At 42.4% G+C, this 27,091-nt stretch overlaps 1 protein-coding gene across 1 annotated transcript; it reads right to left on the bottom strand.

Annotated features, from left to right (window-relative positions):
- On the bottom strand, window positions 1-27,091 carry LOC137416028 (uncharacterized). Its single transcript, XM_078773916.1, has 14 exons — window positions 27,075-27,091; window positions 26,783-26,897; window positions 22,837-22,920; window positions 22,024-22,116; window positions 19,158-19,250; window positions 13,506-13,598; window positions 11,136-11,228; window positions 10,019-10,111; window positions 8,931-9,023; window positions 6,914-7,006; window positions 4,909-4,992; window positions 3,863-3,955; window positions 3,511-3,549; window positions 1-270 (listed from the first exon to the last, which is right to left on the bottom strand). The coding sequence occupies exons 1-14, from the start codon at window positions 27,089-27,091 to the stop codon at window positions 85-87; spliced, it is 1,269 nt and encodes a 422-aa protein (XP_078630042.1). The 3' UTR covers window positions 1-84.

Here is a 27,091-nt window from a genome sequence, read left to right as displayed (position 1 = left end):
CTCAACCTGTTGTTATATCTGCAATGAAGAAATTATTACAAAAGGTAATGCAATGAAACAGTCCACCCAACTTACGAATCACTACTATTTTCTTGTTCTCTCAACATATTTTACATTCAGCATCAAAATCAACTTACGGTGAACATCCATATCATCCAGACATGCGGTTTCATTTCCAGGGATCTCAGTTGCTGGGGTCAACCAATGTGTTGGAGCGCACTTTGGGGAGCTCCATATGGAGGGCTCCCATGGGCAGGTGTCAGGTTCGATCTACAAAAAAAAGAAGTCAGAAAACTGAGTTTAGGAAAAATGTTTTAGTCCCACAACGCATTTAGACAAAGCATTATTAAATCCTTCATACATTATAGCTATGGATCCCACTTACCCTTATACATGATACAAATACATGCACATTTACACATATCTATATATCTATATATCTATATATCTGTATATATCTATATATCTGTATATATCTATATATATCTATATATATATCTGTATATATCTATATATATATCTGTATATATCTATATATATATATCTGTATATATCTATCTATATATCTATCTATATATATATATATATATATCTATATATATATCTGTATATATCTATATATCTATCTATCTATCTATATATATATATATATATATATATATATATATATATATATATATATATATAAATGTAAGCAGTTTTTTTGTAAAGGTTATACTGGGTGGTTTGCCATTACCTTCCCAGCAATAGTTGTATAAGAAATTTGTAATTTGTTCATGGTGCCAGTGATAGGTTGCCAACTCTTCGCGAATGACACCATGGGATATTTAATGTCCATTAACTAATGCCGACAAACGGGATGACCAGGTTTACCGACATCCGAAGGACGACACATACATTGATGAAACAACCTGCCTGTGAAACACCAGAATGACAGTTTCAATTAACACAATGACAGAACACTGGAACCTAATTGTTTTTGTTAAGTTTATTAATATTTTTTATTCTCCCGTTTTTGCACGTTTATTTTCTTTTAAATTCATTTTCTCTGCAACCCGCTTGAGCGATTGCCACGGAATTTTCACCAAAGGAGCACCTAATGCAGTAGATTTTTTTTAAATGATAAGAATGATATAATAGGTCACGAGGTGCGGGTGCCATTTTGGAAAAAAAAAATTAAAAAATAACTTTGCACCTCTGTATCTCTGAAAACGCTCCATGAAAAAAATTGAAAATTGACACATCGTCAAGAACTCCCCATGAGGAGTAAAATATATGTTGATCATGACATCGGTGCCTTCATATACAACACTTAATCCGGTCATAAGTACAATGCTTAATCCAATCAGTTTGAAATGTATTGAGCGTAATCTAGGCAAAAATTGTATGGGAGAATTATTACCCCCGCCACCAAAGGTGGATGGAGGTTATGTTTTCACCCCTGTCTGTTTGTCTGTCCTTTTGTCTGTGAACAAAATATCTCGAAAGGTTGTGGACGGATTCGGACGAAATATGTCAGAGATGTAGCGTATGTGACAAGGACGAAATGATTAGATTTTGGTGAAGATCCGGATTTGGATCCGGCTATTAGAATTTTTAAGTGATTCTTCACCTTTGGGAGATAGGGCCCTAAACAATTCCTTAGTTGGATATCTCAAAAAGTTATGGACGGATTTGGACGAAACTTTGTGGATTGGTTGGGTGTCTGACAAGATCGATTCAATTGGATTTTGGTGAAGATCTGAATATGGATTCGGATATGATAATTATTTATTTTTTTCAAGTGATTCTTCACCATTGGGAGATAGGGCCAAAAACGATGCATAGCAGGATATCTCAAAAGTTTATGGATGGATTTGGACGAAACTTGTTGAACAGGTTGTTTGTGTGAGACAAAGAAGAATCGATTCAATTTTGGTGAAGATCCAGATCCGATCCAGCTTGCAGAATTTTTTAAGGGATTCTTCACCATTGATTGATATGGCCAACCAGGCGGAGGTATGCTCTCCACTGAGTGCCGTTCTCGTATTGATGATGTCATTGGTCGCATGATTCGGCAGCCATATTGGCTTGAAAATACAAACTTTCTCCAAAACGGCTCACTAGATCGATGTGAAACGCCACACATATGATCTAACAGCCTTGGGAAATATATGTTGAAAACGATCAAGTCATAGGTCACATTGTTTGTCAGCCATATTGGATAAAAAAAACGAACCTTATCCGATCAACACAAAACATCACACACATGAACTCCTTCCCAATGCTAGGCGGCGGACATTTTTTTTTATCTCAAAGGCCATGTGGTTGGGCAGCCAGATTGGATCAAAGTAAAATAAATAAATAACTTTCCATGAAACGGCTTATGCTGTTGAAGTCAAACTTTACAAAATTTAAATGTGATAGATCACATGGTCTGGCAGCCAGAATATTATATATATGTGAAGAAGAAGAAACCTTTATGATGAAGAAGAAGAATTATTTTCACACCAGTACGGCTTAAAAGAACGATGTGAAACTTCACACACATTATTAACGAGTATTTTGGAATACAGTTTGGTAATTTAAACATCGGCGGTTGCATTTCTGGCAGCCATTATTAAAAATTATTTTGAATCTGAGTATTGTTTGAATTCCTTTAAATTTCATTTTTTAAATCAAATTCTGAATCGAGTTTTTTTTTTTTAAAGAGGATTTCATTGGTCACGTGTCTGATCAAAGTGGGACGTCTTTGCACCGGACCATCACTGCCAACAGTTACAAAGTGGCAGTTCTAGTTATTATAATTAATAACACCTGTCAAAGTGATTTTAACCCAAACTAACCAATACTCGTAATCGTCATTTCAACCCAAACTAACCCATACTCGTCAAAGTGATTTCGACACAAACTGTCCATTTCTGTTCACGCGACTTCAACCCAAACGAAGCAACACTGGTAACACCGGGAAAACATTTATTTTTCTACATTCGCTCAAGCTCTTTTTGAGCGGTGATACTTTTCCGAATTTGCCTTTTGATGTCCATTAGCCATCTTCATCACATGACCTGTGTCTTTTACATTGTCCTCTGCACTCACAACCTCTGCTGCTTTACTTATGTTTCGTTATAAGAGGTTGAGAATGCAGGTTTGACTCTAAATGGTACAAGTGATGATGAGGGACCACCCCGGTGACGAGTCTGGTCTTGTATCTAATAATCATCACCAAGATCTCCATAAATTTCGGGCAGATCAGATCGCTAAATTTAACCTCTGGAGGAACATTTTAATTTTAATTTACTTCATAAATGAACAACTCATCCACTGAAATAAGTAAACCTGTTCTAGACATCACACAATCTCGCAAAACCCACACGTGTAATTTCGGCCCATGAGTTGCTTGGTGGTTCTACTGCAGGAAACTAACCGTGCGTTCAACCCTCTTGAGCTAGGACGCCATGTTTGAGTGTGTTAAGTCAGGACCCCTCTGGGATTAAAGCGTGTGTTTGAGTGATGTGTTTGCGATCATACCTTCAGAAAGGAGGTCGGAAGGATGTTAACTTCGGACTTCTGAGAGACATGAAAAGGGACATGAAAAAAATGTGTGATGGACAGAAGAAAACAATAATTGAGAATTAATGAAATATTTCAACAAAGTGGCCACAGATGATCAGTTATCTCTCAACAGTCAGGGATATATTCTGCATGGTGTGTGTGGTTACAGATGTGGTTTTGCGAGTGGCTATGTCACTGCGTATGTGGTTGTCCTGGCCTGTTATGAAGTGTGTACATGTTCAGTTGGCTCTGCATGTATGTCATGGTGGTATTTATATCCTCTGGGATTAAAGTGTGTGTGTTTCTGGAATGATGTGTGTGACCATACCTTCAGAAAGGAGGTCGGAACGATGTTATGAATTCCATTGTACAAATACTTGAAAACCCCTATAATCTTCCGAGGAACAGATGGAACAGTTTCCTGTGTGATGGACACAAGAGAAGAAGAATTGAGAATTAATCAAAGATATTTCACTGAAATCGTGATCAGTGTTGAGGGTGAGGGGGCACTCAGAGGAGCATTTTGTCGATATTCGTTTGGTATGAGATTAGTGGTGTTCTGGGTCGGATTGGACGAGTGATATGCTTATTGGAATCATCCACACGTGAGCACTGACAGGATGTATCAACAACACCAGGAAAGGTAAATTCATAATCCCTTCTGTGATGCATTTGTCAGGTTGAGAATGCAGGTCCGACCCAAAAGGCAACAAGTGCTGATAAGTCTGGTTCAGGGAGTGGGGTTTTGGATCGAAAAATCATCACCAAAATCTCAATTCGTGAAAATTAAGTTCCTGGCAGATCGGATCACTAAATGTAACCTTTATTTGAACATTTTATTGTAAATTTACTTCATAAATGAACAACTCATCCTCTGAGATATATAAATATGTTCTTAGCCGAATAACGTCTTCACAACACCCAAACTCGGGATGGAGATGGAGTCCTCGCAACACCCAAATCGCAGGAGATTAATTATTGACTATTGAACCACCTTGAGATAAATAGAATGCCAAATTTAAGTGTGTTACATCAAAACGCCGTGATGTCCACAGGTAACAAATGCGCACAGTGAAAACTTTTAGGAAGTGTGCAATGAACACCGCACAAGATCGAAGTGGCCATTGGTGGCGCAGTCAAGAAGTAACGGATCAAACAGCCCCTCCGATTCCTTTAAACTGAAAAGCCTGAAAGTGTTTCATTTCCTCAACAGTCATAGATTTGTGCGGGTGGAAGCGTGGTTACATATGTGACTGCCCTCGTCTTTTGGAAAGCGTGGAAACACTTTGTTGGACGAGCATGTCTGCCCTGGTATAAGTTATATTCCCCGGCATTAAAACGTGTGTTTCTGGAGTGACATATATGCGAACATACCTTCAGAAAGGAGGTCGGAACGATGTTACAGATTGTTTCACACAAAGACCTGGAAATGTCTTGGGGCTCCACAGACACAACCTTCTGTGTGATGGACAGAAGAAAACAATAATTGAGAATTAACGAAATATATTTCACCAAAGTGGCCACAAATGATCAGTGATCCCTCAACAGTCAGGGATAGGTTCTGGATGGTGTGAGGTTACAGCCGAAGCCAAAAATATTGGCACCCTTGCACTTTTTTTCAAAGAACTCACAATTTTCTCGAAAACTAAGTTCAAATGGACAAAAGTATTTGGCCTCCACAATTCTCTATTTCACTGTTAATTTTACAGAACCATTGTTTTTCATTCAGAACTTAATATATCCTTTGAAATCATAAAATAAAAAGAAATGCTGTTGATAAAATTATTGACACCCTCTACTTAATATTTGGTAGCACAGCCTTTGGACAAAATAACTGCAGTCAAGCACTTCCTATATCCACGAATGAGCTTCCTACACCTCTCTACTGGTAGTTTGGCCCACTCTTCTTGTGCAAACTGCTCCTGTTTTGCCAGATTTGAAAGGTGCCTTCTCCCAACTGCTGTTTTCAGATCTCCCCACAAGTGTTCAATGGGATTTAGATCTGGACTCATTGCTGGCCACTTCAGAACAGTCCAGCATTTTGTCTTGAACCATTCCAGGGTGCTTTTTGAAGTGTTTGCGGTCATTGTCCTGCTGCAAGACCCATGACCTTCGACGGAGACCCAGCTTTCTGACACTGGGTTGAACATTGCGCTCCAAAATGCCTTGGTAATCTCTTGATTTCATGATGCCATGCACACATTCAAGTCACCCAGTGCCAGAGACAGCACAGCAACCCCAAAACATCACTGAACCTCCTCCATGTTTGATTGTAGGGAAGGTGTTATTTTCTTTGAATGCTTCATTTTGTTTTCTGTAAACATAGAGATGACATGCTTTACCAAAAAGCTCTTATTTGGTCTCATCTGTCCATAGGACATTCACCCAGAAGGATTTTGGCTTGTTCAGGTGTGTTTTGCCAAACTCCAGTCGTGCTTTCTTATGTCTCTCTCTCAGCAGTGGAGTCCTCAAGGGTCTCCTACCATAGAACCCCATTTCATTAAGTTGGCGACGGATGGTGCGAGTTGAAAGTGTCATACTGTGTTGTGATTTAATTGACTCACTGTGTTGAAATTTATATCCACTGTGTCTGAAGGTCAGCTTGAATCTGTTTGGCAGTTGATTGAGATGCCTTCTCCATAATTCGATCAATCGTTCGATGTAATCTTCGATCAAGTTTTCTCTTGCGGCCACGTCCAGAGAGGTTGGCTGCAGTGCCATGGGCCTCAAACTTCCTGATAACATTGCGTACGGTGGACACAGGAACATCAAGGTCTCTGGAGATGGACTTGTAGCCTTGAGATTGTCCATGCTTGGCTACAATATTGTGTCTGACCTCCTCAGACAATTCTCTGGTTTTCTTTCTTTTCTCCATTCAAACTGGTTGAATGCGTGATTCTTACATTGCAGGCACCTGCAACTCACCAAAGGTGAGTTCAATTCCAAAGTAAAGGAAAATCACCTGCTTGAAATCCAATTATTTCTAACAACTTCTAAAACGTGCCAAAAATATTGTCCAGGCCATTTTAGGATTTTTGTGTGGAATAAGCTAAGATTTCGGAATATCTTCAGCTTTTTTTTGTTTTGTTCCACTGCAAACCAAAGACATACATTTGTGGAAACCAATTTTTTTTTAATTTCAACAATTTTCTGAAAGAAATGGTGCATTGTTTGAAAGCAGTGCAAGGGTGCCAATATTTTTGGCCACAACAGTACATATGTGATTCTGCGAGTTGCTATGTTGTTGCGTATGTGGTTGTCCTGGCCTTTTATGAAGTGTCTACATGCTCAGGTGGGTGTGCATGTCTGTCCTGGTATAAATTATATCCTGTGGCATTAAAGTGTGCATGTTTCTGGAATGATGTGTGTGTGATCATACCTTCAGAAAGGAGGTTGGAACGATGTTATGAATTCCATTGTACAAATACCTGAAAACCCCTATAATCTTCTGAGGAACAGATGGAACAGTTTCCTGTGTGGTGGACACAAGAGAAGAAGAAATGAGAATTAACGAAAGATATTTCACCAAAGTGGCCACAAATGATCAGTGATCCCTCAACAATCAGGGATATGTTCTGGATGGTGTGAGGTTACAGCCGAAGCCAAAAATTTTGGCACCCTCGCACCTTTTTCAAATAACTCACAATTTTCTCAAAAACTAAGTTCAAATGGACAAAAGTATTTGGCCTCCACAATTCTCTATTTCACTGTTAATTTTACAGAACCATTGTTTTTCATTCAGAACTTAATATATCCTTTGAAGTCATAAAATAAAAAGAAATGCTGTTGATAAAATTATTGACACCCTATCCTTAATATTTGGTAGCACAGCCTTTGGACAAAATAACTGCAGTCAAGCGCTTCCTATAGCCATTAATGAGTTTCTACACCTCGCTACTGGCAGTTTGACCCACTCTTCTTGTGCAAACTGCTCCGGTTTTGCCAGATTTGAAAGGTGCCTTCTCCCAACTGCTGTTTTCAGATCTCCCCACAGGTGTTCAATGGGATTTAGATCTGGACTCATTGCTGGCCACTTCAGAACTGTCCAGCATTTTGGCTTGAACCATTCCAGGGTGCTTTTTGAAGTGTGTTTGGGGTCATTGTCCTGCTGGAAGACCAATGACCTTCGACGGAGACCCAGATTTCTGACACTGGGTTGAACATTGCGCTCCAAAATGCCTTGGTAATCTCTTGATTTCATGATGCCATGCACACATTCAAGTCACCCAGTGCCAGAGGCAGCACAGCAACCCCAAAACATCACTGAACCTCCTCCATGTTTGACTGTAGGGAAGGTGTTCCTTTATTTGAATGCTTCATTTTGTTTTCTGTAAACATAGAGATGACGTGCTTTACCAAAAAGCTCTGATTTGGTCTCATCTGTTCATAGGACATTCACCCAGAAGGATTTTGGCTTGTTCAGGTGTGTTTTGCCAAACTCCAGTCATGCTTTCTTCTGTCTCTCTCTCAGCAGTGAAGTCCTCAAGGGTCTCCGACCATAGAACCCCATTTCATTAAGTTGGCGACGGATGGTGCGAGTTGAAATTGTCATACTGTGTTGTGATTTAATTGACTCACTGTGTTGAAATTTATATCCTCTGTGTCTGAAGGTCAGCTTGAATCTGTTTGGCAGTTGATTGAGATGCTTTCTCCATAATTCGATCAATCGTTCGCTGTAATCTTCGATCAAGTTTTCTCTTGTGGCCACGTCCAGAGAGGTTGGCTGCAGTGCCATGGGCCTCAAACTTCCTGATAACATTGCGTACGGTGGACACAGGAACATCAAGGTCTCTGGAGATGGACTTGTAGCCTTCAGATTGTCCATGCTTGGCTACAATATTGTGTCTGACCTCCTCAGACAATTCTCTGGTTTTCTTTCTTTTCTCCATTCAAACTGGTTGAATGCATGATTCTTACATTGCAGGCACCTGCAACTCACCAAAGGTGAGTTCAATTCCAAAGTAAAGGAGAATCACCTGCTCGAAATCCAATTATTTCTAACAACTTCTAAAACGTGCCAATAATATTGTCCAGGCCATTTTAGGATTTTTGTGTGGAATAAGCTAAGATTTAGGAATATCTTCAGCTTTTTTTTTGTTTTGTTCCATTGCAAACCAAAGACGTACATTTGTAGAAACCAATTTTTTTTGAATTTCAACAATTTTCTGAAAGAAATGGTGCATTGTTTGAAAGAAGTGCACGGGTGCCAATATTTTTGGCCACAACAGTACATATGTGATTCTGCGAGTTGCTATGTTGTTGCGTATGTGGTTGTCCTGGCCTTTTATGAAGTGTCTACATGCTCAGGTGGGTGTGCGTGTCTGTCCTGGTATAAATTATATCCTGTGGCATTAAAGTGTGCATGTTTCTGGAATGATGTGTGTGTGTGATCATACCTTCAGAAAGGAGGTTGGAACGATGTGATGAATTCCATTGTACAAATACCTGAAATCCCATATAATCTTCTGAGGAACAGCTGGAACAGTTTCCTGTGTGATGGACACAAGAGAACAAGAATTGAGAATTAATGAAAGATATTTTACTGAAATGGTGATAAATGTTGAGGGTGAGGGGGCACTCAGAGGAGCATTTTATCAATAACCGTTTGGTATGAGATTCCTGGTGTTCTGGGTAGGATCGGACGAGTGGTATTCAAGTGGAATCATCCACACATGAGGACTGGCAGGATGTATCAACTACACCAGGAAAGGTGAACTCATAATCCCTTCTGTGATGCATTTGTCAGGTTGAGAATGCAGGTCCGACGCAAAAGGGTGCAAGTGCTGATCACAGTCTGATTCAGGGAGGAGTAGGGTGTTGGATCGAAAGAATATCACCAAGATCTCCATTGATGAACTTTAACTTTCTGGCAGATCAGTTCGCTAAATTTATCCTTTCCTGGAACACTTTATTTTAAATTTACTTCACAAATGAACAACTCATCCTCTGAAATAAATAATCCTGTTCTTAGCCTAAAAACGTCCTCATAACACCCATACGCGGAATGTCAGACATTGAGCTGCTCGAAGGTTCCACCGCAGGAGATGAATTGACTGTTGAACCACCATGAGATCGGGCGCCAAGTTTGAGTGTGCTACGTCATATCACAATGACATCCACAGGTCACAAAAGCGCACAATGAAAACTTCCAGAAAGCGTGCAACGACCACTGTACAGGATCTAAGTGGCCATTGGTGGTGCAATAAGGAAGTAACGGATCAAATGCACCCCACCGGTTCCTTAAAACTGGAGAGCCTGAAAAGTGTTTCGTTTCCTCAACAGTCATAGATTTGTGTGGGTGGAAGCATGGTTACATATGTGGTTGCCCTCGTCTGTTGGACAGTGTGGACCTCTTTGTTGGTCGTGCATGTCTGCCCTGGTATCATGGACAGACATGCACGACCAACTGGTCGTGGTATCATTTATGTCCTCCAGGATTATCGTGTGTGTGTGTTTGTGGAGTGATGTGCGTGTGCAATCATACCTTCAGAAAGGAGGTTGAAACGATGTTCTGAATTCCTTTGTACAAATAGCTGAAAACTCCTTCATTCTTCTGAGGAACAGATGGAACAGTTTCCTGTGTGATGGACACAAGAGAACAAGAATTGAGAATTAATGAAAGATATTTTACTGAAATGGTGATAAATGTTGAGGGTGAGGGGGCACTCAGAGGAGCATTTTATCAATAACCGTTTGGTATGAGATTCCTGGTGTTGTTGGTATGATTGGACGAGTGGTTGGATTCTTTTGGAACCGTCCACACGTGAGCACTGGCAGGATGTATCAACAACACCAGGAAAGGTAAACTCATAATCCCTTCTGTGATGTATTTGTCAGGTTGAGAATGCAGGTCTGACCCAAAAGAGTACAAGTGCTGATCACAGTCCGGTTCAGGGAGGAGTAGGGTCTCGGATCGAAAGATTAATCACCAAGATCTCCAGTGATGAACTTCAACTTTCTGGCAGAACAGTTCGTGAAATTTATCCTTTCGTGGAATACTTCATGATACATTTACTTCACAAATGAACAACTCATCCTTTGAAATAAATAATCCTGTTCTTTGCCTAAAAACATCCTCACAACATCCAAACGCGGGATGTCAGACTGTGTACAAATGTCAAGGGGACCTTGAGTCGGACCTTGAGCTGCTCGAAGGTTCTACTGCAGGAGTTGAATTGTCTGTTGAAACACCATGACATAGCACGCCAAGTTTGAGTGTGTTACGTCATATCACCGTGACATCCACAGGTCACAAAAGCGCACAATGAAAACTTCCAGAAAGCGTGCAACGACCACTGTACAGGCCAAATGTGGCCGTTGTTGGTGCAGTCAAGAAGAAACAGATCAAACGGACCCCTCCGATTCCTTTAAACTGGAGACCCTGGAAAGTGTTTGTTTCCTCAACAGTCATAGATTTGTTCTGGTGGGACGTGGTTGCATATGAGGTTTTCTGGATTGCTATGTTGATGCGTATGTGGTTGTCCTAGCCTGGTATGAAGTGTGTACATGTTCAGGTGGCTGTGGGTGTCTGCCCTGGTATCATTTTTATCCTCTGGGATTAAAGTGTGTGTGTTTCTGGAGTGATGTGTGTGCGATCATACCTTCAGAAAGGAGGTCGGAACGATGTTATAAATGCCATTGTACAAATAGCTGAAAACTCCTTTATTCTTCTGAGGAACAGATGGAACAGTTTCCTGTGTGATGGACACAAGAGAACAAGAATTGATGATTCATGAAAGATATTTCACTGAAATGGTGATAAATGATGAGCGTAAGGGTTTTGGGCTCAGAGGGCTCAGAGGAGCATTTTGTCAATAATCGTTTGGTTTGAGATTCCCGGTGTTCTGGGTAGGATTGGACGAGTGGTATTCTTTTGGAATAACCCACACGCGAGCACTGCAGGATGTATCAACAACACCAGGAAAGGTAAACTCATCATCCCTTCTGTGATGCATTTGTCAGTTTGAGAATGCAGGTCCGACCCAAAAGAGTACAAGTGCTGATCACAATTCGGTTCAGGGAGGAGTAGGGTCTTGGATCAAAAGAATATCACCAAGATCTCCATTGATGAACTCTTACTTTCTGGCACAACAGTTCACGAAATTTATCCTTTTGTGCGACACTTTATTATAAATTTACTTCACAAATTAACAACTCATCCTCTGAAATAAACTAGATGGTATTCATAGAATACTTACCCTGCGCAGTCAACTTGTTGCGAGCCAACTCTTCTGTTTTTGAACATTTTTTTTTCTTTGATCCAATATGGCTGCCAGACCATGTGAGCGATTAAATCATAAGTTTATATTCTCCAATATAATTGTTGCATAGATCACGCTCAATACATTTCAAACTGATCAGACTAAGCGTTGTCCCTGTCGAATTATGATGTCATAATTATGGTACCAATGACGTCATCGTTAACACCTATTTCCCATATGGAGTTCTTTACAATGAGCCATGTTTCCATTTTTTCCATGCAGTGGTTTTGGAGATATAGAGGTGCAACATTTTTCGGTTTTTCCAAGATGGCGCCTGTACCACATGACCTATGATGTCATGATTATCATTAAAATATTCTATAGGAGGAGGTGCTCCTGTGGTGAAAATTTGGTGCCCATCAGACCAACAGTTGCTGAGAAAAAAAATTCACAATGATTGGATAAGTGTTGTACTTGTCGAATTATGACATCATATCGAAGGCACTGATGACATCATCATTAACATATCTTATTCCCCAAGGGCAGTGCTTGACAATGAGCCGTGTTTCAATTTTTCCCATGGAGCGGTTTCGGAGATAGAGGTGTAACTTTTTTCGATTTTTTCCAAGATGGCGTCTGTACCACGTGACCTATGACGTTACAATTATCATTTTAAAAATTCTACAGGAGGAGCCACACATATTCTGAAAATTTCGTGTCCATCGGACTAACAGTTGCAGAGGAATTTTTGTTATATTCATCTTGATCAGATCAAGCGTTGTACTTGTCGAATTACGATGTCATAATTAAGGCACCGATGACATCACCATCAACATATCTTATTCCCCATGGTGAGTACTTGACAATGAGCCATGTTTAAATTTTTTCCATTGAGCGGTTTGGGAGATTTCGAAGTGTAACGTTTTTCGAAGATGGCGTCCGTACCACGTGACCTATGACGTCATAATCATGAATAAAAAAATTATACAGGCGGGGGAGCTTCTGTGATAAAATTTCGTGTCAATCGGAACAGTTGCCGAGAAAATGAATTTTTTTGAATGCAGACACGTACGGCACACACACATACGGCACACGTACGGCACACACATACGGCACACACATACAGCACACGGCACACACACGTATGGCAAACGGCACACACACACGTACAGCACACGGCACACGACACACGTACGCGTATGAATGCTTAACCCCGCATTTTACTTCACGAGCGCAGGGTAATAATCCTGTTCTTAGCCTAAAAACGTCCTCACAACTACCAAACGCGGGATGTCAGATCTTGAGCTGCTCGAAGGTTCTACCGCAGGTGATGAATTGACTGTTGAACCACCATGAGATCGGGCGCCAAGTTTGAGTGTGCTACGTCATATCACAATGACATCCACAGGTCACAAAAGCGCACAATGAAAACTTCCAGAAAGCGTGCAACGACCACTGTACAGGATCTAAGTGGCCATTGGTGGTGCAATAAGGAAGTAACGGATCAAATGCACCCCACCGGTTCCTTAAAACTGGAGAGCCTGAAAAGTGTTTCGTTTCCTCAACAGTCATAGATTTGTGCGGGTGGAAGCATGGTTACATATGTGGTTGCCCTCGTCTGTTGGACAGTGTGGACCTCTTTGTTGGTCGTGCATGTCTGCCCTGGTATCATGGACAGACATGCACGACCAACTGGTCGTGGTATCATTTATGTCCTCCAGGATTATCGTGTGTGTGTGTTTGTGGAGTGATGTGCGTGTGCGATCATACCTTCAGAAAGGAGGTCGAAACGATGTTCTGAATTCCTTTGTACAAATAGCTGAAAACTCCTTCATTCTTCTGAGGAACAGATGGAACAGTTTCCTGTGTGATGGATGCAAGAGAAGAAGAAGTGATGATTCATGAAAGATATTTCACTGAAATGGTGATAAATGTTGAGGGTAAGGGTCACTCAGAGGAACATTTTATCAATAAGCGTTTGGTATGAGATTCCTGGTGTTGTTGGTAGGATTGGACGAGTGGTTGGATTCTTTTGGGACCGTCCACACGTGAGCACTGGCAGGATGTATCAACAACACCAGGAAAGGTAAACTCATAATCCCTTCTGTGATGTATTTGTCAGGTTGAGAATGCAGGTCTGACCCAAAAGAGTACAAGTGCTGATCACAGTCCGGTTCAGGGAGGAGTAGGGTCTCGGATCGAAAGATTATCACCAAGATCTCCAGTGATGAACTTCAACTTTCTGGCAGAACAGTTCGTGAAATTTATCCTTTCGTGGAATACTTCATGATACATTTACCTCAAAAATGAACAACGCATCCTTTGAAATAAATAATTCTGTTTTTTTTTTTTTTTTTTTTTTTTTTTTTTAAACACCAGATCGAGGCTCGTGAAAGAGCGAACATTAATCACACAGAAAGACAAACAGACACACAAAACAAATAACATCGGGAGCGGTAGACAAGATGGGGAGAGAGGGGGAAGGACACAAACAACATTTGAGAGCAGGGACTGAGAGACATGGAGACATCGAGAGAACTGTGGGAGGGAGAGGGCTTTGGGGGGAAGGCATGGGAAGGGGGGGGGGGGGGGTGGGAGAGGTATAAAACATATGGACCCTGCCAAGACTTCCAGGAAAGAAGTTGGAATTTCAAACAAGGTGGATCTGGGGTGAATTAGTGGGGGTAGAAAAGATCAAGGTTTTGGATGGGGGAAGATAAGAGATGGTGGTGAACAGCTGTTTTGAAGACCTGGAGGGAGGAGTGTGATTGAAGTGAGTGTGGGAGTTTGTTCCAGAGGCGGGAGAAAAGAGGAATGAAAGAGTGAAGGTGAGCAGAGAGCCGAGATTTCGGCAGTTTAACCATCAGAGGGTGGCTGGCAGATCTTGTGCGACCTGTAGGAATATTTGGGGGACAGAGCACAGAGAGAGCTGGGGGAGCAAGGCTGGAGAGGAGTCGGTAGAAGACAGAAAGACCACCTACCTGCCTGCGGTGAGTGAGTGAAAGGCCCTCAGAGATAGCATCATCGCGGGAGATTCCAATGATTCTGAAAGCTTTGGATTCAACAGCGTGAAGCCGAGCCAGGTGTGAGGCAGGAGCACCGGCCCATAGGGGAGAACAGTATTCCATTGAGCTGCGGATGAAAGCCTTGTATGTGGTGAGGAGCTCAGGTGTGCCTAGGAAGGACTTCGCACGACGGAGGATGCCCAGTCGGCGACTGGCTTTGGAGGTCAGCTTGGAAATGTGGTTTTCCCAAGAAAGATCATGGCAGATGGTGAGACCCAAAAGCTTGAGCGACAGAACTTCTTGGAGAGGATTGTTGAGAAAGTAGATGGGAGGGTTGTCCAGTCGATCTTTTCGGAGAGACATAGTAAGAGTGTGAGATTTGTCAGGATTGAAAGACATGTTCCACATGTTTGACCAGTCTGTGATTTTGTCCAGGTCTTCAGAGAGTGAGGAGGCTGCAGACTGCCGATCTGAGGGAAGAGGAATGGAGCGGCAGAGAGTGGAGTCATCAGCAAAGAGATACAGAGGATTTTCCAGAGAGTCGGAGAGATCATTGACAAAGACCAGAAAAAGCACAGGGCCCAGCACACTGCCTTGGGGAACTCCAGCCTGAACGGGAAGGGGAGATGAGAGAAATCCATTCAGGGCCACACGTTGACTACGACCAGAGAGGAAGTCCGCAAGCCATGCATGGAGATTTCCATGGATACCATAGGAGGAGAGTTTGGTGAGCAGAGCTGGGTGCCAGACCGTATCGAAGGCACGTGATATGTCAAGGGAGACAGCTCTGATTTCCTGTTTGGCATTGAGGACCTCCATCCATTGTTGAGACAGCAGAAGCAGCATATCCAGAGTAGAGTGACCTGGTCTGAAACCAAATTGATGATCAGAGATCAAGCCATTGGAGAAGAGGAAAGATTTCATATCCGAAGCAATGATGGATTCCATGACTTTGCTGATAATTGGGAGCAGGCTGATTGGTCTGTAGTTGCAAGGATCTGTTTTTGCACCTTTTTTGTGTAAAGCGGTAATGTTTGCTGATTTCCAGGATGCTGGCAGATGACCTTGAGCAAAAGATAGGGTGAAAAGAACAGAGAGAGGGTGAGATAGAGCGGCAGAGCAGGATTTTAGGACCCGTGGGCTGATGCCATCTGGTCCAGTTGCAGAATCAGAGTCGAGGTTTGACAAAAACTCCTCCACCTTGTCAGGAGAGAAGGTCACAGAGTCCAGGAGCAGTTTGGTTCGACTGGGAAAGGTGGGAACAGAGAGAGATGGGTTTGGGACTAAGGATTTTGAGGCAAACACAGAGTTGAGGCATTCGGCTTTGTCACGTGCGATGTCAATTGTGTGGCCATTTGAGGTAAGGGAGGGGATGGAGGGGGAACAAACACCAGAAACGGATTTGACCAGACGCCACCAGGATTTGGAGGAAGGAGACAGGTTTGAGAGTTCATTCTTGAGTGAGGAGAGATAGTGCTTCCTGGCACTCCTGAGGGTAGACACACACTTGTTCCGAGCTTGGTGGAAGGAACTGAGATTTCCTTCAGTTGGATTAGCCTTCCAAGAGGCAAAGGCAAGTTGTTTCAGGGCAACTGCCTCACCACAAGATTCAGTGTACCATGGACGGGAGGAAGGGTAAGACAACTGAAGGCGAGATGGGATAAATCTGTGCATGAGAGAGATCAGTTTGCTTTGGAAGAATTCCCAGGAAGAATTGATGTCAGAGGCAGTGGAGATGGGAGACCAATCAAGACGATTGATGGCTGCTTGAAGACCGTCCCAGTCGGCCTGAGTGAAATGCCAGACTCGTCGACGCTGAGGAGGCTCTCTGAGAATGGCCAGAGAGATGTCCACTTTGACAAGCACATGATCAGAAGAACCGATTGGAGCAGAAGAAGAGCAGCAGACATTAGCAGGGAAGTTAGTCATAACCAAGTCTAGAAGAGAAGATACTCCATTGGCTGAGATCCGGGTCGGGAAATTGACAGATTGTGTCAATCCCAGTGAGTCACAGAAGTCCTTTGCTGAGGGGCCTAGACTGGTGAGAGAGGAACCCACACCCAACCAGGTGGCATGATGACAATTGAAGTCACCACATATGAGGAAGAGAGAGTTGGGATGAGTGGATAGAAGTTGGTCCATGTTGTCAGACAGTGAAATGTAGATGGAGTCATCACTGTTTGGGGGACGGTACAGAACACATATGAACAAAAGGTGGGAGCGGAGAGGAAGCCGTAGCCAGAGGTACTCCTGGGGGTGAGGAGGAGAGAGGGCAGTGCAAGGAGAGTGAGGAAGAGAGTTTTTGATAAAGATAGCCACCCCACCACCAGGCCGAGGCTCAGGTCTATCATACCGGAGGAGGGAGTAACCAGGAAGAGATATTAAGGAATCAGAGACATCTTGAAGGAGGAAAGTCTCTGTTAAGCAGATCAAGTCTGGATTGTCAGAAGCAACCTGTATGGAGAGATCAGTCAGGTTTGAGCGAAGGCCCCGGATGTTTGAGGTCCATACCGTTAATGAAGAGAGAGGGGGAGCATCGGGTACAGGACAGGGGAGGGGAGGAGTAGGGTAAGATGAAGGATGAGAGGGGGAGGTAGGGAGAGCAGTTGTTAGTGTGTCAGCGATTGCAGAAGAGTTCCAAGAAAGGGAAGGATGAGGAGGATGAAAGGTTTGAAGGTGAAGGGATGAGGCACAGTGAGGGGTTGTTTGAGGGGGGGCAGAGGAAAGAAGAAGGTTGGGGGGGGTGGAGGTATGAGATAGAAGGGAGACGAAGTGGGGAGGAGGCAGCTTTGAGGAAGAGGGGGGAGGAGGGAGAATTGGAGAGGAATGGTATGGGGGGAGATTTGAATGGGAGGGGTTGGGGGGGAGTTTTGAAGGGGAGGAGTGAGGGGGGAGTTTAGGAGGGGAAGGGCAAGGGGGGAGTTCAGGAGTGGAAGGGCAAGGGGGGAGTTCAGGAGTGGAAGGGCAAGGGGGGAGTTCAGGAGTGGAGGGGTAGGGGGGGAGTTTAAGAGTGGCGGGGCAAGGGGGGAGTTTAGGAGTGTAGGTGCAAGGGGAGGGATTTGGATGGGAGGGGCAAGAGGGGAGTTTAGAAAGTGGATGATTAATGAAAGACGAACATTGAAAACAAATTGGGTTTGTTGTGATTTTCAAGTTAGCAATCCGGTTCAGAATGATGGAGGAGGGATGGAATGAATGTGAATTTAGACCATGTAGTGAGGGAGACGTATAAGATATTGAATTTCTTTTTTTTGAGGTGGAATGAGTTGGAGAGGAAATTGAGAAAAGCCTTTTAAATAGGAAGAAAAACAGCGTGTTGTAAAATACCACTGAGTAAAACACTGAAGGGGAAAGGTTATACATATTTAAATAATATTTAAACAGAACCGTGAACAATCTTATGTGCACAAAAATACCAACGGGGGGAGAGCCGAGAGGGACCACCACGAGTCACGTGAAGGGCAAACGGTGGATGGCAAGGAGTTAATGGGGGCGGGGCGAACAGCACACCTGGACAGAAAATACAGGATGAGTCAACAGTACACGTGGAGAAAGGAAAATAAATGTTTTTTTTTTTTGTTTTTTTTGGTTATTGGGGGTGGGGGGGGGGAGGTGGGGATTTAGAACGTTAGACAGAGTATTATGTTCGGGGTAGAAGGGAAAAAAACTAAGAGCCAAGCAAAACACGATTAAGATAACAAACACCGACGGGGGTACAACTACAAGGCCGCACACGAGGAGCAGAACACGATTAAATAATTACAAGTTACAGGAAATTCAAACCAAAAGTAACTATAATCAAAACAATAACGCATGGACGATAAAATAACGAGTTGAAATTTGACAATCTATCTGGGGAAAATGACAATCTATCTGTTCTTTGCCGAAAAACATCCTCACAACATCCAAACGCGGGATGTCAGACTGTGTACAAATGTCAAGGGGACCTTGAGTCAGACCTTGAGCTGCTCGAAGGTTCTACTGCAGGAGTTGAATTGTCTGTTGAACCACCGTGACATAGCACACCAAGTTTGAGTGTGTTACGTCATATCACCGTGACATCCACAGGTCACAAAAGCGCACAATGAAAACTTCCAGAAAGCGTGCAACGACCACTGTACAGGCCAAATGTGGCCGTTGTTGGTGCAGTCAAGAAGAAACAGATCAAACGGACCCCTCCGATTCCTTTAAACTGGAGACCCTGGAAAGTGTTTGTTTCCTCAACAGTCAGATTTGTTCTGGTGGGAGTGTGGTTGCATATGAGGTTTTCTGGATTGCTATGTTGATGCGTATGTGGTTGTCCTAGCCTGGTATGAAGTGTGTACATGTTCAGGTGGCTGTAGGTGTCTGCCCTGGTATCATTTTTATCCTCTGGGATTAAAGTGTGTGTGTTTCTGGAGTGATGTGTGTGCGATCATACCTTCAGAAAGGAGGTCGGAACGATGTTATAAATGCCATTGTACAAATAGCTGAAAACTCCTTTATTCTTCTGAGGAACAGATGGAACAGTTTCCTGTGTGATGGACACAAGAGAACAAGAATTGATGATTCATGAAAGATATTTCACTGAAATGGTGATAAATGTTGAGGGTAAGGAGGCACTCAGAGGAGCATTTTGTCAATAATCGTTTGGTTTGAGATTCCCGGTGTTCTGGGTAGGATTGGACGAGTGGTATTCTTTTGGATTAACCCACACGCGAGCACTGCAGGATGTATCAACAACACCAGGAAAGGTAAACTCATCATCCCTTCTGTGATGCATTTGTCAGGTTGAGAATGCAGGTCCGACCCAAAAGAGTACAAGTGCTGATCACAATTCGGTTCAGGGAGGAGTAGGGTCTTGGATCAAAAGAATTTCACCAAGATCTCCATTGATGAACTCTTACTTTCTGGCACAACAGTTCACGAAATTTATCCTTTTGTGCGACACTTTATTATAAATTTACTTCACAAATTAACAACTCATCCTCTGAAATAAACTAGATGGTATTCATAGAATACTTACCCTGCGCAGTCAACTTGTTGCGAGCCAACTCTTCTGTTTTTGAACATTTTTTTTTGTTTGATCCAATATGGCTGCCAGACCATGTGAGCGATTAAATCATAAGTTTATATTCTCCAATATAATTGTTGCATAGATCACGCTCAATACATTTCAAACTGATCAGACTAAGCGTTGTCCCTGTCGAATTATGATGTCATAATTATTGTACCAATGACGTCATCGTTAACACCTATTTCCCATATGGAGTTCTTTACAATGAGCCATGTTTCCATTTTTTCCATGCAGTGGTTTTGGAGATACTAGGGCATGCCCGTACTATATATATGCCCGTACTATATATATATCTAAAATTATATCCCCCCCCCCCCTCTATTTACATGAAATGGTTTGGTCCATTCGCAACGCCAAAGCGAACGGCGAACGGCTTGCGAGTACAGTGACAATCCCCCCCCCCCTCTATTTACATGAAATGGTTTGGTCCATTCGCAACGACCACAGAACCCCCCCCCCCCCCCCTCTATTTACATGAAATGGTTTGGTCCATTCGCAACGCCAAAGCGAACGGCGAACGGCTAAATCGCCATAGCTCGGTAACTACTTGTCCGATTAATATGAAACCTTGAAAAGGCACATCCTCGGGTCCCCAGCAATATACCTGGCAAGTTTAAAGTATATCGGACCCGTGGTTGTCGAGAAACAGCGGTCACAAACAAACATACACACACACAGAGATTAGTGGAATTATAGATAGATAGAGGTGCAACATTTTTCGGTTTTTCCAAGATGGCGCCTGTACCACATGACCTATGATGTCATGATTATCATTATAATATTCTACAGGAGGAGGTGCTCCTGTGGTGAAAATTTGGTGCCCATCAGACCAACAGTTGCTGAGAAAAAAAATTCACAATGATTGGATAAGTGTTGTACTTGTTGAATTATGACATCATATCGAAGGCACTGATGACATCATCAGAACATATCTTATTCCCCAAGGGCAGTGCTTGACAATGAGCCATGTTTCAATTTTTCCCATGGAGCGGTTTTGGAGATAGAGGTGTAACTTTTTTCGATTTTTTCCAAGATGGCGTCTGTACCACGTGACCTATGACGTTACAATTATCATTTAAAAAATTCTACAGGAGGAGCCGCACATATTCTGAAAATTTCGTGTCCATCGGACTAACAGTTGGAGGAATTTTTGTTTTATTCATCTTGATCAGATCAAGCGTTGTACTTGTCGAATTACGACGTCATAATTAAGGCACCGATGACATCACCATCAACATATCTTATTCCCCATGGTGAGTACTTGACAATGAGCCATGTTTAAATTTTTTCCATTGAGCGGTTTGGGAGATTTCGAAGTGTAACGTTTTTCGAAGATGGCGTCCGTACCACGTGACCTATGACGTCATAATCATGAATAAAAAAATTATACAGGCGGGGGAGCTTCTGTGATAAAATTTCGTGTCAATCGGAACAGTTGCCGAGAAAATGAATTTTTTTGAATGCAGACACGTACGGCACACACACATACGGCACACGTACGGCACACACATACGGCACACACATACAGCACACGGCACACACACGTATGGCAAACGGCACACACACGTATGGCAAACGGCACACACACGTATGGCAAACGGCACACACACGTATGGCAAACGGCACACACACACGTACAGCACACGGCACACGACACACGTACGCGTTTGAATGCTTAACCCCGCATTTTGCTTCACGAGCGCAGGGTAATAATCCTGTTCTTAGCCTAAAAACGTCCTCACAACTACCAAACGCGGGATGTCAGATCTTGAGCTGCTCGAAGGTTCTACCGCAGGAGATGAATTGACTGTTGAACCACCATTACATAGGGTGCCAAGTTTGAGTGTATTACGTCATATCACAATGACATCCACAGGTCACAAAAGCGCACAATGAAAACTTCCAGAAAGCGTGCAACGACCACTGTACAGGCCAAATGTGGCCGTTGTTGGTGCAGTCAAGAAGTGACAGATCAAACGGACCCCTCCGATTCCTTTAAACTGGAGACCCTGGAAAGTGTTTGTTTCCTCAACAGTCATAGATTTGTTCTGGTGGGAGTGTGGTTGCATATGAGGTTTTGTGGATTGCTATGTTGATGCGTATGTGGTTGTCCTAGCCTGGTATGAAGTGTGTACATGTTCAGATGGCTGTGGGTGTCTGCCCTGGTATCATTTATATCTTCTGGGATTAAAGTGTGTGTGTTTCTGGAGTGATGTGTGTGCGATCATACCTTCAGAAAGGAGGTCGGAACGATGTTATAAATGCCATTGTACAAATAGCTGAAAACTCCTTTATTCTGTTGAGGAACAGATGGAACAGTTTCCTGTGTGATGGACACAAGAGAAGAAGAATTGATAATTACTCAAAGATATTTCACTGAAATGGTGATAAATGTTGAGGGTAAGGGGGCACTCAGAGGAGCATTTTGTCGATAATCGTTTGGTATGAGTTTCCTGGTGTTCTGGGTAGGATTGGACGAGTGGTATTCTTTTGGAATAATCCACATGTGAGGACTGGCAGGATGTAAATTTACTTCATCAATGAACAACTCATCCTCTGAGATATATAAATATGTTCTTAGCCTAATAACGTCCTCACAACACCCAAACTCGGGATGGAGATGGAGTCCTCACAACACGCAAACCGCAGGAGATGAATTGACTGTTGAACCACCATGAGATTTATAGAATGCCAAGTTTGAGTGCGTTACATCATAATGCCGTGACGTCCACAGGTCACAAATGCGCACACTGAAAACTTTTAGGAAGCGTGCAATGAACCGAAGTGGCCATTGGTGGTGCAGTCAAGAAGTAATGGATCAAACGGACCCCTCCGATTCCTTTGAATTGGAGAGCCTGAAAGCGTTTCATTTCCTCAACAGTCATAGATTTATGCAGGTGGAAGTGTGGTCACATATGCGGTTGCTCTTGTCTGTTGAAAGTGTGGACACACTTTGTTGCTCGTGCATGTCTGCCTTGGTATCATTTACGTCCTCCAGAATTATCATGTGTGTGTTTCTGGAGTGATGTGTGTGCGATCATACCTTCAGAAAGGAGGGTAGAAGGATGTCACGGATGGTTTTACACAAAGACCAGGGAATGTCTTGGGGCTCCACAGACACAACCTTCTGTGTGATGGACACAGAAAAACAAAAATTGAGAATTAATGAAAGATATTTCACCAAAGTGGCCACAAATGATCAGCGTTTCCTCAACAGTCATAGATTTGTTCTGGTGGGAGTGTGGTTACATATGTGGTTTTGTGGATTGCTATGTTGTTGTGTAGGTGGTTGATCTGGCTTGTTATGAAGTATGTATATGTTCAGGTGGGTGTGCATGTCTGTCCTGGTATCATTTATATCCTCTGGGATCAAAGTGTGTGTGTTTGTGGAGTGATGTGTGTGCGATCATACCTTCAGACAGCAGGTCGGAACGATATTTCAGTTATTAAGAAAACAATAATTGATTATTAATGAAAGATATTTCACTGAATATGGTGGTGGAGAACTGAGCAACTCATCCATAAAATATCCCATATTGTCTGCGTCTCAAATAGCCTCTCCTGATCAAACTCCTACCGCATGGCTTCTCGTGCCGACCCCTGTTTTAACTAAATGTGGAGGTGTGAAAGGCGGGTGTTTGGCATCTTAAAACCAAGCTTGCTCCGGGTAGGTGGAACTCGTTAGCCTTGGCCGGCAATCTGCCTAGAAGAAGGACAACTCTGATCCTAAACCCGGGTGGGTTGAGCTCGTTAGCCTTGGTTGGCAGTCTTCCAAAAATGGGGGTAGAGGCACTGTTGTCTCAAAGAAGACTAGTTTACCCGTCCCAGCCCTTTTTGTTCTGTGCATAGACAACTTTCTTCATTTGTCTTGTTTCAATCCAAGGGGCTGGTTGTTCTGCTTTTGTTTTCTTTGTGTAGCCCCCACCTCGAGTGGCCCTATAGGCTTTGTGGTGGGCCATATCCCATAAAAAAACTCGAAGAATGCGACTGTCGCCAATAGTCCCACAAGGGGTAGATGCCCTGGTTCACTGTCCAAAAAATAGAGGTTTGATTTCAATCCCTTCAGCTGTTCTCAAGTATCACATGACAGGTTTCACATTGATCGGTGAAGCAGTTTCAGAGAAGGGATTTTGTTTAAATATCGGCTTTAAAGCTAATATGGCTGCCACACCATCACGTTTGTGAGGATTCGTGTTGATCGGACAAGGTTCGTTTTTCTATCCAAGATGGCTGCCCAAGCACGTGACCTACAATATCATCATTTTCAAACTATATGCAACAGTGCTGTTATGTGATATTTGTAAAATCCCGCATTGATAGGGTGAGCGGTTTCGGAGATATAATTATTTAATATTTTCCTTCAATCCAATATGGCTGTCAAACCATGTGACCTATGATGTCATAAATTTAATATTTCAATACAAATGGGTCATAGATCATAGGCATGCAATTTCAGATTTTTAGGACAAGGAATTCGATTGAAACATTTTTGGCTGGTATACCACTTCACCGATGATGTCATCATTGTCATGCTTTTGTTCTCCATTGGGAGTACGTGACAATGTGCCGTTTCAAATTTTTCCATTCAGCAGTTTCCGATAAATAATTTTTAAATAATTTGCTTTTAATCCAAGATGGTTGCCATACAACGTAACCTATGACGTCACAATTATCATGAAGACATTGTGCAGGGGTGTCAGTGTCACTCCCACCCTGAAAGTTGTCTCAATCGGACATATGGTTGCTGAGAAAAACGCGGTTTATCCCGGATGGACGGACAACCCGAACACGTAATGCCTCCGGAGACTTTGTCGGCGGAAACATTAAAAACATAATCACCAAGGGATTTAAATTTACGTCAGATCGGATCACTAAATTTAACCTTTCAAAGAACATTTTATTATAAGTTTACTACGTCAGTGAACAACTGATCCACTGAAATAAATAAACCTGTTCTTCACCTCACGACGTCCGCACAACACGAAAACGCGGGATGTCCGACTGCGAGCTGCTCGAAGGTTCCACAGCAGGAGACGAACCGTCCGTTCAAACCTCCGCAGAAGGGCGCCAAGTACGGCATGACGTCGATACGTCGCAAATGCGGACAGAGAAAACATCCCGGAAACGCCCACGCCCACCGCACGGGGTCGACATTATTGTGGAAAAGGGGCACGAACGTGTCGAACGAGCGAACCTTCTCGGTACTTGAACACATGAAGGACACGACAGGAACTTTGACGCAGGAGGAGGAGGAAGTCATTCGGCCCATCAAGCCGACGTTACATCAACACTATATTAATCTAATCTACAACATTGGACAGAGAACTCGGTCGATAAATGTCGGGAGAATTCCACAAAGAAACTGTCAGTTGAAAACTTACCTCTTTGATGACGTCACCGCGTCCATGGTGGAAAATGGGGTGAGAGATGGTAATGGTCGACAGTACAAACAAAAATAGCACGATGATCAGAGATACACACTTCATGCTTCTCTTCTCACGAACAATGAGTGGAACAGCGTTTGTGGGTCAATTATACAACACCGAGAACCATTGTGACGGCGACAATGACGTCATTGGATGACGAAATCGGAACAGTTTAATGATAAATAACTAAACATTAAGAGAAGATAATTCAAAATTAAAACAATTAACATTTACTAGATGAACACTTTTAATAATAAACGGTCATTTAAATATTTTAATTTTCAAATTATATCCTTCAATTGAACGAATGGAGCTAATTATTCATTCCGTCGTCCGTTCATCCCCATGGCAACAGATGTGCATTGATTCGAATTGCATTCCTGATGTTTTTCAACCATTAAATCTGTAAATAACCCCAGAACAAAAACAAATAAACAGGAATGTGTTCCATTACCAAGCGGCTTGCTATCGCTTTCCAATGTTTGTACATCTCGACATCGTAATCTGTATATATCTACATATAGTAATCAACATACATCAACAACAACAACAACAACAACATGCATTTTAAGGCCATTTTCCCTGCTAGAGCGGGGGTTAGCCTTGCGGTCCCCATGACAATGTTCTCAATTTTGCCCTATTTTCTGCATCTCTCCTTGTTAACCCCCTTGCCCGCATTTCTTCTTCGACCATCTTTAGCCAAGTCTTTCTCGGTCTTCCCCGTCCTCTACTTCCTTCTACATTCATTTCCATCACTCTTCTCAACCAGTCACTTTCATCCTTCCTCAACACATGACCAAACCATCTCAACCTGTTCCTCTTCACAGCATCAATCACAGGCTCTATTCCCATCATCTTTCGCAATTCATCATTTGTCTTCCTCTCTCTCAACGATACTCCTCACATCCATCGAACCATTCGCATTTCCACCCTTTCCAGCCTTCGTTGCTGCTCTACGTTCATTACCCATGTCTCGCTCCCATAAATCATAACACTTCTCACACATGCAGCATACACCTTTCCCTTCAGCTTCAATCAACATACATCAATCAATACATTTGTTCAATACATCAATACACCAATACATCAAAACATTTTGTTCTTCAATCAACATACATCAAATACAGTAATCTACCTACATCTACATATAGTAATCTACAAACATCTACATAGAGTAATCTTCAAACATCTACATATAGCAATCTACATATATCTACATATCGTCATCTACATACATTTACATATAGTAATCTGTATATAAGTACATACAGTAATCTACATACAACTACATACAGTAATCTACATACATCTACATACAGTAATCTACATACAGCTACATACAGTAATCTACATACATCTACATATAGCAATCTACATACATCTACATATAGTAATCTATATAATCGATATGACATCTTCATATGGTAATCTATATAAATCTACATATAGTAATCTATATACATGTACATATAGTATAATAGTAATATATATATATATATATATTGGGGGTCATGTGCTCGACAGCTGTCCAAAAGTGACGTTCTCGCCACGTGCTTTCGGTACCAAGCTCAGGCCGTCTATGATACAGGTGGACGGCCGACGAATTTCCACAGTTGAAGATACGTCTTTCTCCAGTCCAGATGCCTTGCCATGGCCATCTTTGTTGGCAACATGTGACCTGGATACAAAAAAACAATAACATAAACGTTCTATCAAATTTAATATTCAAATTTCTGTTCTAAAATAAAGTGTCAGTGAAATTGACGAGTATGACAGCTATAATCAGTAATTATATGAAAATAATGTTATCATGATCCGCCATCTTGGATTGACCTACATTCTGCCACTAAGCTACCAATCTGGCATGGCCAT

This window comes from Myxine glutinosa, chromosome 1, assembly GCF_964187855.1.
Source record: "Myxine glutinosa chromosome 1, kmMyxGlut1.1, whole genome shotgun sequence".
Classification (NCBI taxonomy): domain Eukaryota; kingdom Metazoa; phylum Chordata; class Myxini; order Myxiniformes; family Myxinidae; genus Myxine; species Myxine glutinosa.
Note: the sequence above shows the minus strand (reverse complement) of the source record. Positions and strands in the feature narration are given on the sequence as shown.

What these genes read in the sequence shown, in the direction of transcription:
- LOC137416028 (XM_078773916.1), bottom strand. An exon ending in TCATAGACGGCCTGAGCTTG is followed by an intron (nt 22,921 to 26,782) that starts GTACCGAAAGCA and finishes TCCATCACACAG; the next exon opens with AAGGTTGTGTCTGTGGAGCC. An exon ending in TTCCGACCTCCTTTCTGAAG is followed by an intron (nt 13,599 to 19,157) that starts GTATGATCGCAC and finishes TCCATCACACAG; the next exon opens with GAAACTGTTCCATCTGTTCC.